At 39.5% G+C, this 16,818-nt stretch overlaps 2 protein-coding genes across 2 annotated transcripts; one reads left to right on the top strand and one right to left on the bottom strand.

Moving 5' to 3' along the window:
* The first annotated feature begins 3,761 nt into the window (after positions 1-3,761).
* Positions 3,762-4,223, top strand: LOC121803836 (ethylene-responsive transcription factor ERN1-like). The gene has a single exon (XM_042203427.1). It carries the CDS (start codon positions 3,762-3,764, stop codon positions 4,221-4,223), a length of 462 nt encoding a protein of 153 aa, XP_042059361.1.
* A 679-nt stretch (positions 4,224-4,902) lies between these two features.
* On the bottom strand, positions 4,903-11,559 carry LOC121805827 (SNF1-related protein kinase catalytic subunit alpha KIN10-like). Its single transcript, XM_042205842.1, has 11 exons — positions 11,375-11,559; positions 10,395-10,615; positions 8,612-8,796; positions 8,329-8,511; positions 8,098-8,229; positions 7,364-7,549; positions 6,986-7,075; positions 6,834-6,917; positions 6,550-6,687; positions 6,096-6,338; positions 4,903-5,371 (listed from the first exon to the last, which is right to left on the bottom strand). The coding sequence occupies exons 2-11, from the start codon at positions 10,585-10,587 to the stop codon at positions 5,258-5,260; spliced, it is 1,548 nt and encodes a 515-aa protein (XP_042061776.1). The 5' UTR covers positions 10,588-10,615; positions 11,375-11,559; the 3' UTR covers positions 4,903-5,257.
* Between the last annotated feature and the right edge of the window lie 5,259 nt (positions 11,560-16,818).

Raw genomic sequence — 16,818 nt, 5'->3', positions numbered from 1 at the left:
GCGCAAAATATTATTTCTTCGGTCCAACTGGTTGGCGAATTGTCTTGATGAATACGGGCCACCGAGGATATATCACATCTGCCAAATAGTATCCCCTACTGTACTGCGTGTCGTTGGCTACGAAGCTGATTTCTGGACCTTTCCCCCGGCACTCATCATTGAAGAGAGGCGATGACTGGAGAACATTGATGCCGTTGTTCGAACCTGCAACACTGAAATACGAATGCCAGATCCGCAAACGGTAGTCAGCAATGGCTTCCAGAATCATCGATGGACCTTTGCTTTTGAAACCAGTAGTGAACTGGCATTTCCACGCCACCGGGCAGTTTCTCCACTCCCAATACATGCAATCGATGCTTCCTAACATTCCTGGGAAACCGTGAACCGAACCGTGCATATCTAGCAGTCTCTGGCACTCATCAGGGGTGGGCTTTCGTAGGAACTCCCGACCAAATATTTCCCGGATCCCCTTACAAAACTGTCTGAGAACCGTTAGGCTAGTCGTCTCACCCATCTGTAGGTATTCGTCGAATATATCAGCTGGTCCGGCATAGGCAAGCTGTCAGATTGCAGCGGTGCACTACTGAAGAGTAGACAGCCCGATCCGGCCAGTGCAATCACTCCGGAGGGTGAAGCACCGGTACCGCTCCGCCAAATTCGTCGCTATATGGTTGAAGAGCCGTTGCGACATTCTGAATCGTTGACGGAAAATCTCGGGTGGATAACAGGGGTTATCCACATAGTAGTCCGCCATTAGACGCTGGTGCGCTCCGCTATGGTCTCGTTGGATGGTCCGCCGACGAGTAATCGCACGGGGGATCGCGGCCTCGGCCACTTCCGCCGCGTGCGTCGCATCCTCCTCGTCGACCTGGTGCTGCACCTCTTGAATCAGGGAATTCCACGCGTCGTTCCACAAATCATCCATGTCAATCCACAAATTTTAGTGAGAGAAAGTATGAGTGAAGAGTTAGAATGGTGTGAAAATAATGAAAGGAATGGAGTGTATTTATAGGTAAATTAAATTGAATTTTAAAAAAAACAAAAAAAATCGTCCGTCCCTGAACCGCCGCACGCCCCACTATAGGCCAGCCAGCCTATCGCCTCGGGGCCGTCGGTCCGGCGCGTCCTCGCACAAAACTCGCCGGAGGGCCTTCCGCCCCAAAAATGGCGTCCACCTCGGGGCAGTCGGTCCCTCCACTATAGCAAGGCAGGGCGGAGGCGGGATGGGGGTGGCCGGCGCACCGCGCCTATAGTGGACACCCTTATGATGTCTGGGGATGGGCTTTAGAGCATCTCCAATGGTTCTGGACATGAAATAGCCCTCTCATAGCCTTCCCACTGCCACATCATCTGCACTAAAATCCTCCTGCCACATCATCTGGACATGCAATAGCCCTCTCATAGCCTATCCACATCACTAATAACAATTATATAATTTAATTTACAATCGTAGCAGCATACGGAATTTAATTTACGAGACAAATACAGGAAAATTGAATAATAATATTAAAATTTATAAAAAAGTACATTAATTTAAAAAAATACAAAAATTAAAAAGTACAAAAAAGAATACATAAAAAATCACTCCTCGCCGCCGTCCTAGCCTCCGTCGTCGTCCAGCCCTTCGTCGTCGTCGAAATTTTTTTTTAAAAAAATAAAATTCTGACGCCGATTCGGTGCCTACAATGGCGCCGTGAGAGTCGGCGTCAGTCCAAGAATCGGCGTAGGCGCGCCGATTTTGACGCCGATTTCGCTGACGCCGGCTACAATAGTTCGGCGTCAGCACCGGCGTCCGCGAAAAATCGGCGTGACTACGCTGACACCGCCATTGGAGATGCTCTTTTAGAGGGTGGACACTCAATATCCAAACTATTCGATTATCTGTAATCCATGTAACGAATTTAGTATATGCCCAAAATATTACACATTTGATTTTGGAACAATTGTACCTAAAATTAAAATTTACCGAAATTAAGTTAGCGAATTTTTAACTCATTAGCGAATGTGGCAAAATTTTGTGCGGATTGTTTGTCAGGGGGCTACTCGGGAATTTGACGCATGCTATTAAAAACTATTCTCTTTTGTCCTATAAAAATAAGTCATTTATGGTTGACACGATTTTTAATGCATAATTAATAACATAAGAGAGAATAAGAAAAAAGTAGTTGAAATTGTGTAGTGGATGGTGAGACCTATCTTATGAAGGGTAAAGTAAATGAGAATGAGAAAAATGTTGTTATATATGGATATTGACTAACTTTATGGACGGACGAAAAAAAGATATATGACATATTTTGATGAGACAGGGATATGTTGAAGAGAGAGAAGTAGAAATCAAAGAGTGAGGTGGAGATGGAGGTGGAGGTGGAGGTGGAGGTGGAGATGGAGATGGAGAGAGAATATTGAAAAATCTTAATTATTCATGATATGTCATTTGTTCTTCAAAACAAATTAAGCGAAGTTTCACATCATCAATTTAAATGTCGGACTCGTCTTCCATGTCATTCTTTATTAGCTAGAATCTACTTTTGTGGGAACTTACACCGTTGTTAAAGTTCATAGCAGTTTCAGTAGGTGAACTCCTTATAAAGCTTGGGCATAGGGAAGACTTTCTCCGTTATCCTCCTGCAGTCCTTGTCAGTTTGGCCACTGGTCTGCATGGGGAGGGCGTTGGTGTACAAGCCCGAAAATCGAGAGACCGCAACCCTGATTCGGTCTCACCCCTTCCGGCACTTCTCCCCGCTGTGTGGCCTCCTTTCCGGGCAAAATGCCTTGACGATCCTCTGATTGTTCGAATGGAGGGGATCATCGCAAACACTCACCCAAGCCTTGGACAGCGCGACGTTCTCCGCAGCCGTCCACTTCCTCCGTGCCGGACTGTCGTCATCAGCCGGTGCGACGACTCGCCGATCACCCTTTTGCCCTTCCCCTTGCCCTTATTCTTCTTTGGTGCGCCTCGACCCCGCCCTACTCTCCCGTTTGAACGGGAGTGTCCGCATCCTCGAAATCTATCCCCAACTCCTCTAAGGAGAAAGTCTCATACCCAGTGAACTGCGTCTCCGATGAGGTCGATGTGTACGAAGAAGCAGTCAAAAAATCAAAACTGAGGCGATAGACATTGTCCCCCCCCCCGGCGTCCCCTGCATCCCCTGCTGCCACCCCGGCATCACTGCATCCCGGGTTGCATCCTCGGTACCCCCTGCATCCCCTGCCATCCCGGCATACTACCCCCGGCTGCCATCCCGGGCATCATCTGCTGCCAAGGGTACATGTTGTAGTACCCGGCCATCGGACCCCATCCACCTCCCACGGGTACCGTGGTAGTTTGAGACCTGCTCGTCACTGGAAACCCCTCGTTGTTGTTCTCCATTTTGCTTTATTGCTCTTGTACAGAAATTGAGAGAGAAAACTCGTTAAAACAAGCGGTGCGAATGAAAATGACGTGCAAATAGCGTATATATAGTGTTTCGAAAATAAAAATAAAAAAGTGCTGGCCGATCGCTCGCCGATCGCCCACCTACAATGGCGGCCAGCCGATCTGCGAGCGCCCGAGAATCGGCGTCCGCTCGCCGATTTTTTTTGCCGATTTGGCGCTAGCCGACTCCAATGGTTCGGTGAGCGAACCGGCTAGCGCCGGAAATCGGCTAGCCGGTCCGCTAGCCGCAATTGGAGATGCTCTTACATCCGTATAAAACCTAAAAACAACTAGTCCAACAAAATAACAAATACTAACCCATTTAACAACCACAGCAAGAACGAGAATGGCTAGGAAAAGAAAGGCAATCGAGTATGAAACTGCCAACACTGATGGCGGAGATGTCACGGCAGCGCTCAGGGGTGTCCAAGAGAGCCGGCAAGCGGTTCATAGGGGTCCGACAACGACCGTCAGGGCAGTGGGTGGCGGAGATCAAGGATACCATACAAAGATACGAGTATGGCTAGGCACGTTTGATACCGCAGAGGAGGCTGCCAAGACATACGATGAGGCGGCCCGCCTCCTCCGCGGGGCCAACACCAGGACTAATTTTTGGCCCACTTGTCCAAATTCTTCATCTTCTTCTCCGGCTCTCCCTTCGAAGATCACCAACCTTCTACACAGCAGGCTTAAGGCAAGAAACAGTGCCTTAGCTACAAATAACAATTTTGAACCTTATTCATCTCCCTGTACCGATCAAAATCAGGAAAATCAACTGCTAGATGAGGCAGCTGCTGATTTCCCTTAGTTTAGTTACGAAGAGTTCGCCCTGGAAAAGTTTTCCAGAGCGATTAGTGGTGACGAGTGCCCAATTCTAGAAACATGTGAGAGCCACGGAGTGCAAACTAGCACCATGAATTTGATCCAGGAATCCAGTGAAAACAATGGAATCTTGGACTTTTGAGTTTGTGGATGAAACCAGGTGGTCGAGTGGGTATTCAGCTTTCGAGGTTGCTGATGAGATGGCAAAGAGGACGGAGGCAGAGGCGGAGGAGTTGAGTGAGGAGTTTACAGAGTGCCTCAAATTGAAGCCATCTCCGAGCAGCTCTCAAGGTTCCGGAATATTTGTAAATCCAAGGTAGAAGATATGGTGAGCAGCAGCAAAGGCATGTCCGATCTTGATGATGGAGACTGGGCTTCAATCGATCTCCCTCCCTTATGTTTCGTCAACTATTATCAACACCAATTTGATGCATACACATCGATTTGGGACACCCTTCACTAGTAGTACAAGATTCAGAATGCTGGATACAAAAAATTGGAAGTGTGCTGCTATCATTTTTTAAGGCAATAACCTATGATGAAATGTCAGATTATTTATACGAGCATGATACAACAACAAATACTACAACAAAACATTCAGCCCTTATTATTGTACTCCATAAAACTGGGGGATCTGCTGTGAAAAGAAACATAAGCTCTACAGCTAGATAACTGTTGAGTAAACATTAAGCTGCAAAAGATCATCTTTTTAGTTGAACTTCTATTACATGATTACATATGCAAAGTTACACCTGTCATATGTTGACTACCAGAAATTTTTTAGGTGTTGAAGAGATGCTTTGATCTCTTTACGGTTGCATAATATAAAGTTACAGTAGATGAAATGAGAACTGGTCGTTGCAGGAGCCAACTCCTAGTGAGTCGGAGCAAAAATTTATTGGCTTGGCACAACGTTCATCTCTAAGGAGGAGATTCGGCACTTAGCTGGTAACAATTATATACACAAACATCACCTTGCTGTTCTCCACCCCGGACGAGAAGAAGTTTCACTGCCCAACTTCAGAGAACACGTAGCTGAGCTAGGAATGCAGCGCATAGATCAAGGAAGAGGAACTGCGGACCCTGAACTCTCTGCAGATCAAGCAAATATTTGTCTTCGCGTGTCTTGTAAAGCTGAAAAGAATTATACAAATTTTTTAGCATGGAACCAATAAAAATGAATGATAAGCTCAAAATGATAAATAGCATTATCCTAATCGATGGACGAGATGTTAGTTTCTGGTACAAGGTATCGATACGAGTAAGAAACTAAGAATCTCTTCAAAATATTTAGTGTTAATCATGTTTTGTATCCGCCTATCCGGTGTTTTCCAAAAAATGTCATCAACTTACATTCTCTTCAAAAAACCCAAACTGTGCAAAAAACTTTGATTTGTGACTTGCTTAACATAATCATGCAACGGAACGATGAGGCAGCTTGCTGAGGTTTTAGATTGACTAGAGTATAATTAAGGAGATATTATTGGGTTAATCATTTCAACGTCCACCACAGAATATCCCCAACAAATGGGACAGTCAAAATTTTACCAAAGTTGAGGGTTTTAAAGACAGCGTAAAAGTTGGAGGCCCAAAATATGATAAACCCAAAACAATCCACGTCAATTAAACAAAAATTCACCTAACAAACTGCCGAGTTAACTATCATTTAGTCGCCAGATTATGCCATGGTCAGGCAGGGCATAAATCGAACTTTTTTACAAAGGGGGTTTTTTGAAAAGAAAACATTTTCTGGAAATAGCTTAAATGTTGGGGACACAAAACAGGATTAATCCAAATAGAGTTACTCATATTATGATACCAAGAAGCAGATAGCGAAAGTCGTGAAAAAAAAAGTTACCTGCACTTCAAATTTAACCACATTCTGTGGCTTAATATTGACATCATGCTCAACGATAGAAGATTCATCCTCGAAATAATTATTGTCATGCATAGAGTTATTAATTGCTCCTTCACCATGACCAGAAGAGCCGGGAACCCACCTGCATTTCATGTTGTAGGGCCCAATCTTTTTCCAGTATACATTAAGTTCTTGCAGAGCTTTGAGAACTTCTGTCATTATCTCACGTGGATGGGCTCGAGACTACAGATAAGCCAAAATGATAGAAGTATCATATCAAACAAAGACAAATTGAATTCCTTTTTTTGATGCCCAAAATAAAAAAAAAATATTAAATTGTCAAAATTGTCCTTCTAAGAACATTTAAGGATTTTAAACCAGCTTATAGAAAATCTCTGTTTCACGGCCTATTTCTCTTCAAGAATTAAATACAAAGTGAAGCCTGCCAACTAACCTGCAGTCCAAGTGCCCATTTCCTCTCGGATGGAAATTGCCTTCCCCCAAATTGTTGATAATCGATAGCTCCAGGAGATCGTTGCCCGACAGGAGAGACTACACTTTCACTTGGATTAGTTGAATTATATCCGTGTTCCTACACAAATAAGAATTACTCAAAACATAAACATAAAGAAAAAAAATATACACATCAGAAAATCTGGAGATCAGATAAACACAAATTCAACCCTATGAAATTGGAAACTGGATATGAATGTAAGCCAAAGCTAAGAGAGAGCGCACCACAGTTTCTTGGAATTCAGATCCAAGGTAGCCACCAGAAACACGGAACCTGTTGTCTAGCAGCAGATAGTACGTAACAGTACCCTGAAAGACAGTCGAGATATAAGAAAGCTTGAACATAAAGGATGACTAGGTTACAGCCATATGCTGACCTCATTTTGAACTCTGTTTTGAATAGAATCGAGAAGCCCATTCCTGTCGAATCCCATATTAACCACTTCCTGAAGAATCTCTTCGTCAATCTGCACGTAATAGACATAAAAATCAAATTTCTGTTATGATATGATAGCATACAGCCACAAAGCAATAGAATCAGATACTAAACATGATGTCTGGTACATTTATGGGATGAAAATTGAAACTTTTAACTTGCGGAAAAGACCTAATACTGGTAGAATCACTAAAAGACATAAAACAAAAACTCAGAAATATTCAGTCACTGTCGTTATGTTCCTGGATTAGCATGTGTACCAAGAAATATCATGCATAAGTTATAAACATCTAAATTAAGCGATATGAGTTATAGTGACCTTTTTAGCTTGCTGTGTTGTATCTGGCGGTGGAACAGCTAAGTAGCGAGGCAGATGAGCTTGGAACCAAGGGTGAGCACGAATCTCGGGAATAGTCATTCGCTTAGTTGGATCAACAATAAGCATCCTAGGAATCAAATCTCTAGCATCAACCGATAAATGGCTGGGGAGCGTATAAATCCCGCCCTGCAAATAAATTAATCAAAATAAATTATATGAATATATGTCCAATTACCTAGATATAACTTAACAGAATTAGGCAGTAAATGCAAGAAAATTATGGTGTAAGAACACAACAGAGCACTAAAAGGGGAATTTCAGAATGCATCTTGGTCTGGTATTGGGGGCCTCAGACTTGCAATACTCAGAAGCTTGAGTGCTTGCTAGGTTATACTGATTCAACTCTAGGCAAGTTCACAGCTTGCTCAGATTAGGTAGAGAAAGCTAATAACAGATAAATCATTTAGAAAACGAAATAAGCGAGTCAGGCATTATACTTGTATCGAACTCATTAGTCTTGACATGACCATAGAGAAGTAAAGTAAGAAATTCAGTAATAAGTACTCAATCAAGTGCAGTTTCACATTTCGAAATCCTCAGTTGTAAGCTAAAGTGCTGCTGCAACAAATAACTGAAGAATGAAGAAGAGATACCAGTTGAACTTTTCAACTACTACTGTTGCTGAGCTCCAAATTAGACACAGTAATGGGACCCAAAAGTAGGCCCGGATATACCTTAATTTTCTTGAAAAGATTAGGAATGTTTTCATCATCGAAGGGAAGGGTGCCACAAAGAAGTGCATAGAGAATAACACCACAGCTCCAGACGTCCACTTCAGGCCCCGCATATAATTTACCAGATATAACCTATGGTTAAAAAAATGCAATATCAGAGCCTTCCATATTCTCCCAATCATTTTTTTTCTTTTTTTTTTCCATTAATATTTCTGGTAAAACTTTAAGCACCTCTGGAGCAGCATAGTTGGGGCTTCCACAACTTGTCTTCAAGAAATGACCATCGCGCATGATGTTACTCAAGCCAAAATCAGCAATCTTCACATTCAATTTAGAATCCAAAAGCAAGTTCTCAGGCTTCAGATCACGGTGAACCACCATATTCCTATGGCAATACTCCACTCCCGAGATTATCTGCAACCACCAGCAGAATGACTAGGACTCTAGAAAATGCTTTTATATACTGACTAGAATTGGAAACATCAGTATTTGTCTAAACAAGAAAGGATCCAACCTGCTGAAAGAAATTGCGGGCTTCATCCTCATGTAACCTGCCTTTCTCCACAATATAATCAAACAATTCACCAGACTTAACATACTCCATCACAACATAAATATCAGATTGTGTCTCCACGACCTCATAGAGACGAATGATATGTGGATGCATAAACAATCTCAAAATTTTGATTTCTCTTCGAACTGCAGGAAAAAAACCCACTGTTAGATGAATTCAGCATGGTCAAATAAATGTAAAGCCAGGATGACTAACAAAACAAAAGAGAAAACAAATCAAGCTAGCTAGTTATATTGATTTAGGTGGCATGGCAATTAAATTTCGAGGTAGGAAAATTTTTTCCCTAAAGGTTTCGTCTAATGGTGAATTTTACCCTAATACTACTCTTTATATCCGGATTTACCTCCAATAGATTTCTTTTACTGTTACTCAAGGGGAATATAAAGAAATAGTTATTTTTTCCTACATCATAAAAGGACAGAGCTCAAGGATACCCAAATCACTTGATCCAACAGTCATCTTACCCTAATACAATTCGGAATACCAAATTTTTATCCATATAAAGTTTTAATGCACACAACACTACTAAATAAGTTTTAACATTCGAGTATTCCAATTGTTTTTTTGGTTTTGTATTTAATAGTAATTGGCAGTGAATTCATTGTCACCCTTTACAATTTTGATGAGCAACAAATTTTTTATCTTAAATAATAAGTCCAATTAGGTTTAACAGAAGAAAAAAAAATGTCTGTGAACATCCTCAAGGTTGATTGTGTTACTACATGATATCCTAGAAATAATCATACCTACTTAGTGGTGACAGGAGGCCATGATTTTGAATTAGGTTTTTTGGGAGTTGCGGAATGAAAATGCATGCATAAGAGGAATATATGGGGAATCAACCATGCCCCCAAAAAATGAGGGAAACAAAGCCCTGCTGCCCATTTGCACAATAATCACTCCCATTCTCATTTGCCTCAAACAGTGGATTAGAGAAAGAGTGGATACTAAAGATTAATGAGACCCAACCTTTGACCTTTGCCTAACTTTCATTATACCACTAAAACATGCAATTTTCTTAGACTAGTTTTCACTGACACTTAGTGGCCCCAAACAAGCGTTTTATCAGCTCTACTTAATTCCGAACAAAGTGGACGGTCGTCGCAGAAAGTCACCTATCTCAGTAGTTCTAGAGACAAGAATAAGGTGTAGTAGGGGGTGGCACCCTTGGGTCCCCCAAAAAGGCTTTTTTTACCTTATTCGAGATTTTGATTTATGAAATCTCCAACTACTGGCTAGTGTTTCCATCCTCAGTTGTGAATCATTATTTTTAAAGATTAATTTTGTTGAAATTTTAATGAAATAATAATTGACTATTGATGCCAAAACCGTAGCCCAGTATTTGTAAAGGCATTTAAATAAAACTACAGTGAAAAGGTACCAAAGGTGTCTCATCAAAAGAATTGTGCAGTTCTCCTTACAGTAAAATCCAGGTAGATGAAACGTAAGAACACACATGTGAATCATCCCATAGGCCATGTCTAGTGCTGGAGATGATGACCGAAGTTACAAAAATCCAAAGAAAAACAGATAGTGCCCGATAAAATATTAAACTAAGGTAAACAGCAAATTTTTAGTTTAAGGTGTTTATCAATGGTTGAGGTCTACTTTGCCTTGAAAAGCATAAAAAATAGACGAATGATCAGATTAACAAAGCCCGGTGATCTTCACAAAGTAATTAGCACTAGTAAATAAGCATCACATGCTTATCTGACTGGCTCACCTTTTTCTTCCATATCCATATTCTTAATTTTCTTGCGGTTAAGGATCTTGACAGCAACTTTGTGGCCAGTCAATGCATGTTCAGCAATTTTAACTTTACCAAACGAGCCAATCCCAAGAGTCTTCCCAAGCTTGTAGTTCCGCAAGAATGAATCAACAGTTCTACCATCTTGGATTGTTCCATTTCCATCCATTTATAAGAAGGAATTGATGCACTGATTTCTAAATAAACAAGCATGACGTATCAGAAACTAATCACAGACAGAAACAAAACTGTTATGTAACATCTTTGAGAGCAGTGACAGGCCAGTGAGCAGTTCCAACTTTCATTTTCCAATGTCAGTTTTATGAGCAATGATCATAAAGTGAAATATTCAGGAAAAATCAGATGAATTTAGGATGCAATATCTTGAGAGAAGCAATCATGATATCAAAGCACTAAACCTTTCTAAGTTCATAACATTTTGAAGCAGATGATTCCAATTTGATAAATAAGCGAATTTGGGGCAAAATTGCTTATTTTCTTTCTTATCTTGCTAAGCAGGTTTCCTAATCAACAATTCATGGCACATGTAGAAAGCAGCACTGACAATACAAAATAAACAACAGCAGCTAATTTGAACTCGGAAACAAACAACCAAATCACAAATTGAAGCAACAAAAGAGGTCATTCTTCCAAAACAGAATATCGTAATTAAAGCAGCCAGCATTTCAGAATACCCTAAAGCTCCAATTTATGCAGTGAAAAAAACAATTCACCAAATTAAAAATTGCACAGCTCCACAAAACAGCAACCCTCACAAACCCGCTTCAGATCTGAAAAACCATCTTAACAACAATTTTTTAAAAAGAAATAAAGAAAGAAAGAAAAGAGGGATACCAAAAATCTGGTCTTTAGTTCAGGAGGATTAAGAAAATAGAGAGGAAAAAAATTGACAGCTCAGAGCCCAAGCAAAATCAATAAGAGTGAACTGAACTTACACAGAAACAAAGCACGCAGAAGAATGTTAAAAACCGGGAGGTGGTGCTGGAAGGACGGAAGGAATAAAATTAATGACGGGAAAGAGGACGAATCGCCCTCTCTTTACCGGATGATGAGCACCAGGTGATGCTGCGGAGCTCGTATGTTTCTGTGAAGCTTTTTTCAGTGTTTTGCTTTTTTTCAATTTATTATAGTTATATGAATTTTAACCCCTAACTTTTGTTCAAATCTTAGTACTTTGTTTATATTTTGAATTTAGGCAGTATTAGGACTAGGATCATCTCAAAATATGGAAATCCTGAAATCCATAACATTTTATTTCTTGGATTATTATTACTCTTAAATAAGTATATAGTTTAACTATTTTTTTTTACCTATATAGTTTAACTGATTTTAGAAAGATCTATGGATGGATATTTTCTTAAATTAATATGATTTGATTTAGTAAATAAAAAAACAACTCTAATTTCGGTTTTGGAAACCCCAATTTTAAATTTTGGAAGATTCATTTCGAGGAGATGTTCCGACATCTCACAAGTTCCATATGTGCTACGTCCACAAAATCCTAGTCGTCCACCGTTCTCGTGGAACCCTAGGTGGCGCCTTGGGTCGTTGTCATCGCTTCAACTAAACCCTAACCGGCGCCTAGGGCTTTTAAAACTCTAGACCCAACCGTTGTTGTCATCGTCGTGTGATGCAGTCCTTAGCTACCATCTAAGTTGAGCAGCCACTTGCGTTATCGCCTACTGTCGTTGATACTATTGCGCACTAACATGAACTCTGTCGTCCTGGCCGCCGCCCTCCTCAGTTGTGCTAGTCACTCACCGTCGTTGCTTTAGTCGTGAGTAGGCCCGTTTGAAGCCATGTGGATTACTCGGCATGCACCCGCAACCACCGTCCATTTCATGGGTTTAATGGTCATCAGTTACTGTTTCCACCCGGTGATCGACGACGTTCATATAATCGCAAGTTCGTTGCATTCTTTGAGTTGATACATTCGTTCATCCAAAAATTCATATGTAAAATACATAATAAAGTATGAAAAAAATTCTATATTTTCATGCAATTCACATATACACGTGATTTAAATCCAAATATTTAGAGCTAATGATTTGACACTTATACCAATTGATGGAGTTTGCATTGGAGAATTTGCAAAACAGATAAATTTAAGTACACGGATCTATTTAGGTGATAATTTAGATTAATCAATTTGCATATAATTCATTGATTGCATGCATCCATATTAATTAAAGCTAAACATGAATCCTAAGTTTTCTTCATACTTTTATATTCTCAAAAAAAAAATAGTAAGAGATTGTAGATCTTCTGATTTGTGTCATAACTCAGTATAATCTTTGTGTGGAATAAAATTGATTATACCAATAGAACTTGAATGAGAGATATAACCCTTTTATACGGAATGAGAAATTTCGAAATTCCTCTAAGCGTGGGGAGGAATGATATTCGAATTTCACAAGTATGGCTGCTAAGGTCTCACCTATTCGGACGTTCAATTTAATTTGAGTCCAAATTTAATTCAAGTGAATAAACAAATACTTATTTTGTGGCACTATTGAAAATAATATGGTCGTCCGTCCTAGACCAAAATTACGAATAATTCGGACTTCCTCTTTCATTTTATTATTTTCCGTTTTTAAGATTTCAATCTTTCTTAAGTCTGCTAATGACCCATTAATTAGCATCTTGTTCCAAGAGTGGTCAAATTCATCTTGCGCTGTTTATTATTCATGGAAATACTTCCAGTCAGTGTTTTAAAAACCGGATCGGACCAGCCGATTCGACCGGAAACCGAAAACCGGTTCATGAGCTCCACTCCAATTAACAAGAGCTTAACCACTCCACCACAAGCCCCACATGGAAAAATAAGAACATTAAACAATGTTATACATAGAATATTAATATTTTTATTTAAACTAACTAATAATTTATTTATTTTATATTTTTTATGTAATTATTTATTATGATACATATAATTATCATCCTCTAAATTTTATCTATACTTTCCTAGTTACTATATTATTACTATAACGCTTATTACTATCGTTATATTGTAAGATTCGATTTTTTCAATATATTTATTTATTATAGTTTATTATTTACTAAATATATATTTTTATAGCATATATTTAATTTATGTAGCCTAACTATTGATATTAAAGTATTCTTTTATTTAAACTAACTAATAATTTGTATTCGATTATTCCACCACATACATTTTTTGAATTAATATAAATTTGGTTTATTTTTATATGTAAAATATTTAATTTTTATTCACACTAACTAACAATTTGTATATTTTATTATATTCACTAAATTTTAATGTTTTATATTTGTATATATACTAATTATTTGTAAGATTGAATATTTTTGTGATACAATATTGATCATATTTTATTATTTATTATATTGGACACTATATTGTACATTATAAATTGAATTATACATATTTGTAACAGTAAAACAGTTCGACCAGTGATTAAACTGGTCCGACCGGTTGAACCATGAACCAGTAGCTTCACCGGTTCGCTTACCGGTCCGGTTTTTAAAACATTGCTTCTAGTAGGTCAGACTTCCGAATAATAAATCCCTATGTGAACTCTTCCTGGGTAATATAATTAAAAGTATTTTTCGTTACAGGATTTAGCACAATAACAATATACACCACCCAGGTATTAATCACAATTTCACAAGATATCATGATTAATTTGAGTGATGAAAAATTCACATATTGACAATCCAAAGCAATGTAAATTGTATCACCAAGCGTGATGATATATTCCACTACCATTTTACAATGCAAAGCCCTAGAATCATTTGCTTAATTTACAGACATTAATAGATAAGTAAAACCATGTACTAATAAATTAGTTCTTCTTATGAATAAATTAAAGTGAGTAAAGAGTTTACAAATCCACAACCCTCAAACATGTTTTTTCAATTGTAAGACATGAAATACCCTGTAATTTGGTAAATAATGGAAGGGACAACTTAAAAATCACGGAGTCGAACATATCCTCAACTTTGCCGTTTCCTATTCCATCTCCTACTACATATACTCAAACATGAGTGATGGACCAAAATACTTGTTGAATGGTTTAGACAACATACTTAGAGAGATGAATATAAAACACGATAGGTTTGTGTGAAATTGGATGATCATTCCACTGAATATAGCACCCTTTAAATAAGGATTACAAAGCAAGTAAATATGGTGGAACTTGTGCTCCAAGTATTCTTGAGCACCAAGTATTCTTGACCTCCAAGTATTCTTGGGCACCAAGTATTATAATTTAATTCTATTATATTTTCTTTTCTAACACTCCCCCTCAAATTGAATGGTGGGATCTCCAACACTCAATTTGCGCAATGCCTCTTCAACGCTTCTAGCATTGACTGCTTTGGTCAGAATATCAGCCAGCTAGTCTTCAGATCTCACAAATGGTAGCTCAACAATGTCATTTTCGATGTTTTCTTTGATGAAGTGTCTATTAACCTCCACATGTTTAGTCCTATCATGTTGGACTGAATTATCTGAGATGTTGATGACGGATTTGTTGTCATAATATAGCTGACACTTGTTGGGTAAAAAGTTTATTTCCCTCATTAGTCTCCTTAGCCACAGGATTTCAGTCAAACCACTTCTGATTCTACGGAACTCTGCTCCCGCACTTGAAAGAGCCACCACCTTCTGTTTCTTACTCCTCCAAGTCACCAAGTTCCCCCCAACGAAAGTAAAATATCCTGCTGTGGATTTTCTATCATTAGGATTTCCTGCCCAATCAGCGTATGGTGTGAGAAAGATATATTAGCTTACCAACTAGTCGCTGGTATCGAGTTCGATCAACTAGTTCAGCTCCATCTCTAATCTGTAATTCATGGTTAACTGCCATAGGTGTGTCTGCTGGCTTACACTCTAGTAGACCTGTTTCGGCTAGGATATCCAGAATGTACTTTCGTTGCCTTAGAAAGATCCCCTTTTGCGACCTGAGCACCTCAATGCCAACAAAATACTTGAGTTCTCCCAAATCCTTCATATCAAATTCTTGAAACAGGTTCTTCTTCAGATTTTAGATCTCATCTAAATCGTCACCTGTAATAATCATATCATCTAGATATATAATTAAACAGGTTATTTTATCTCTTCGCCTTTTTAGAAACATATCTGAATTACTCTGTTGATATCCATATCCCTTCATTGCTCCAGCAAACCTTCCAAACCATACTCTCGGGGATTGCTTTAATCCATACAAGGTCTTCCTCAGACGACACCCTTCTCTCGCTTCAAACTCTGCTTCAAATCCTGGAGGTGTCTCCATATAAAATTCTTCTTCTTTTTCAGTTCACCATGAAGGAAATCATTGGTTACGTCAAATTGGTGCAACGACCAATCCTTGTTCGCAGCGACGGATAACAGCACACGAGCAGTATTCATCTTAGCAACTGGGGAAAAGGTCTCAGAATAATCTACCCCATACGTCTGGGTATAGCACTTTGCCATGAGTCGAGCTTTATATCTCTCTATCGAGCCATCAGGCCTCCTTTTAATGGTAAAAACCAATCAATATCTTACTGGTCGCTTCCCTTTTGGTATTGTGCATATCTCCCATGTGGCATTCCGAATTAGTGCATCTATCTCTTTTTTCATAGCTTCCCTCCAGTGTTTGTGCCGCATAGCTTTCTCCCAAGACTGTGGAATTTCTTCTTCTTCATACAGGGCATTTTCAAAGGCCTGAGCCATTTCTGACAGGTACCCCTTCACTAGATTTACAACGGAGTATCGTGCCTTTCTGTTGATCTTCTCGGGTGTGTATCGTTTTGGTGAGATTCCTCTGTTTAATCTTTGAGGAAGTATATATCTACCCGTGTCTGGATCAATCACTTCCACTTCCTGATCAACTCCTTCCACTTCCATCACTTCTGTCTCAATTCCATTGGATATCTGAAGTGGAGAGATGGCTAAAGAAGTGTCATTTTCCACGACAGGTTCTACCACATCAGTGACTTGCTCAGCGGTTCTGCTTACTGCCTTCTCTGTTGGATCCGTTGCAGGATTACTTGGCATTGGAATCGAAATCTAGTTTAGCGTGTCATGAACACTGGTTTCCTGTGTACTACCCCCCCTGACCGCTGAAATGGGTGAAGAAATACTCGGTTTCAAGAAATTGCAGTTCATTGAAATGAACATGCGGTTTGACTTTGAGTCGTAGCACATATACCCCATTTGACTAACCTCGTATCCTACAAATACACATTTGACGGTGCAAGGAGATAGTTTGGTTCTTTCATGCTTAGGGATATGAACAAAGACAGAGCATCCAAAGACACGAGGTTCGAGGGTCAAGGGAGTTGGGACATTGGCAAGAGTAGATAGAAGTTGTAGTGGGGTTTGGTGCTTAAGGATACTTGTGGGCAATCGATT

This window comes from Salvia splendens, chromosome 5, assembly GCF_004379255.2.
Source record: "Salvia splendens isolate huo1 chromosome 5, SspV2, whole genome shotgun sequence".
In the NCBI taxonomy this organism is placed as follows: Eukaryota; Viridiplantae; Streptophyta; class Magnoliopsida; order Lamiales; family Lamiaceae; genus Salvia; species Salvia splendens.
Note: the sequence above shows the minus strand (reverse complement) of the source record. Positions and strands in the feature narration are given on the sequence as shown.

What these genes read in the sequence shown, in the direction of transcription:
- LOC121803836 (XM_042203427.1), top strand. Translation starts at nt 3,762, where the DNA reads ATGGCTAGGAAAAGAAAGGCAATCGAGTATGAAACTGCCAACACTGAT.
- LOC121805827 (XM_042205842.1), bottom strand. Translation starts at nt 10,587, where the DNA reads ATGGATGGAAATGGAACAATCCAAGATGGTAGAACTGTTGATTCATTC. An exon ending in CCCGCAATTTCTTTCAGCAG is followed by an intron (nt 8,512 to 8,611) that starts GTTGGATCCTTT and finishes TGGTGGTTGCAG; the next exon opens with ATAATCTCGGGAGTGGAGTA. An exon ending in ATCTTTTCAAGAAAATTAAG is followed by an intron (nt 7,550 to 8,097) that starts GTATATCCGGGC and finishes ATTTATTTGCAG; the next exon opens with GGCGGGATTTATACGCTCCC.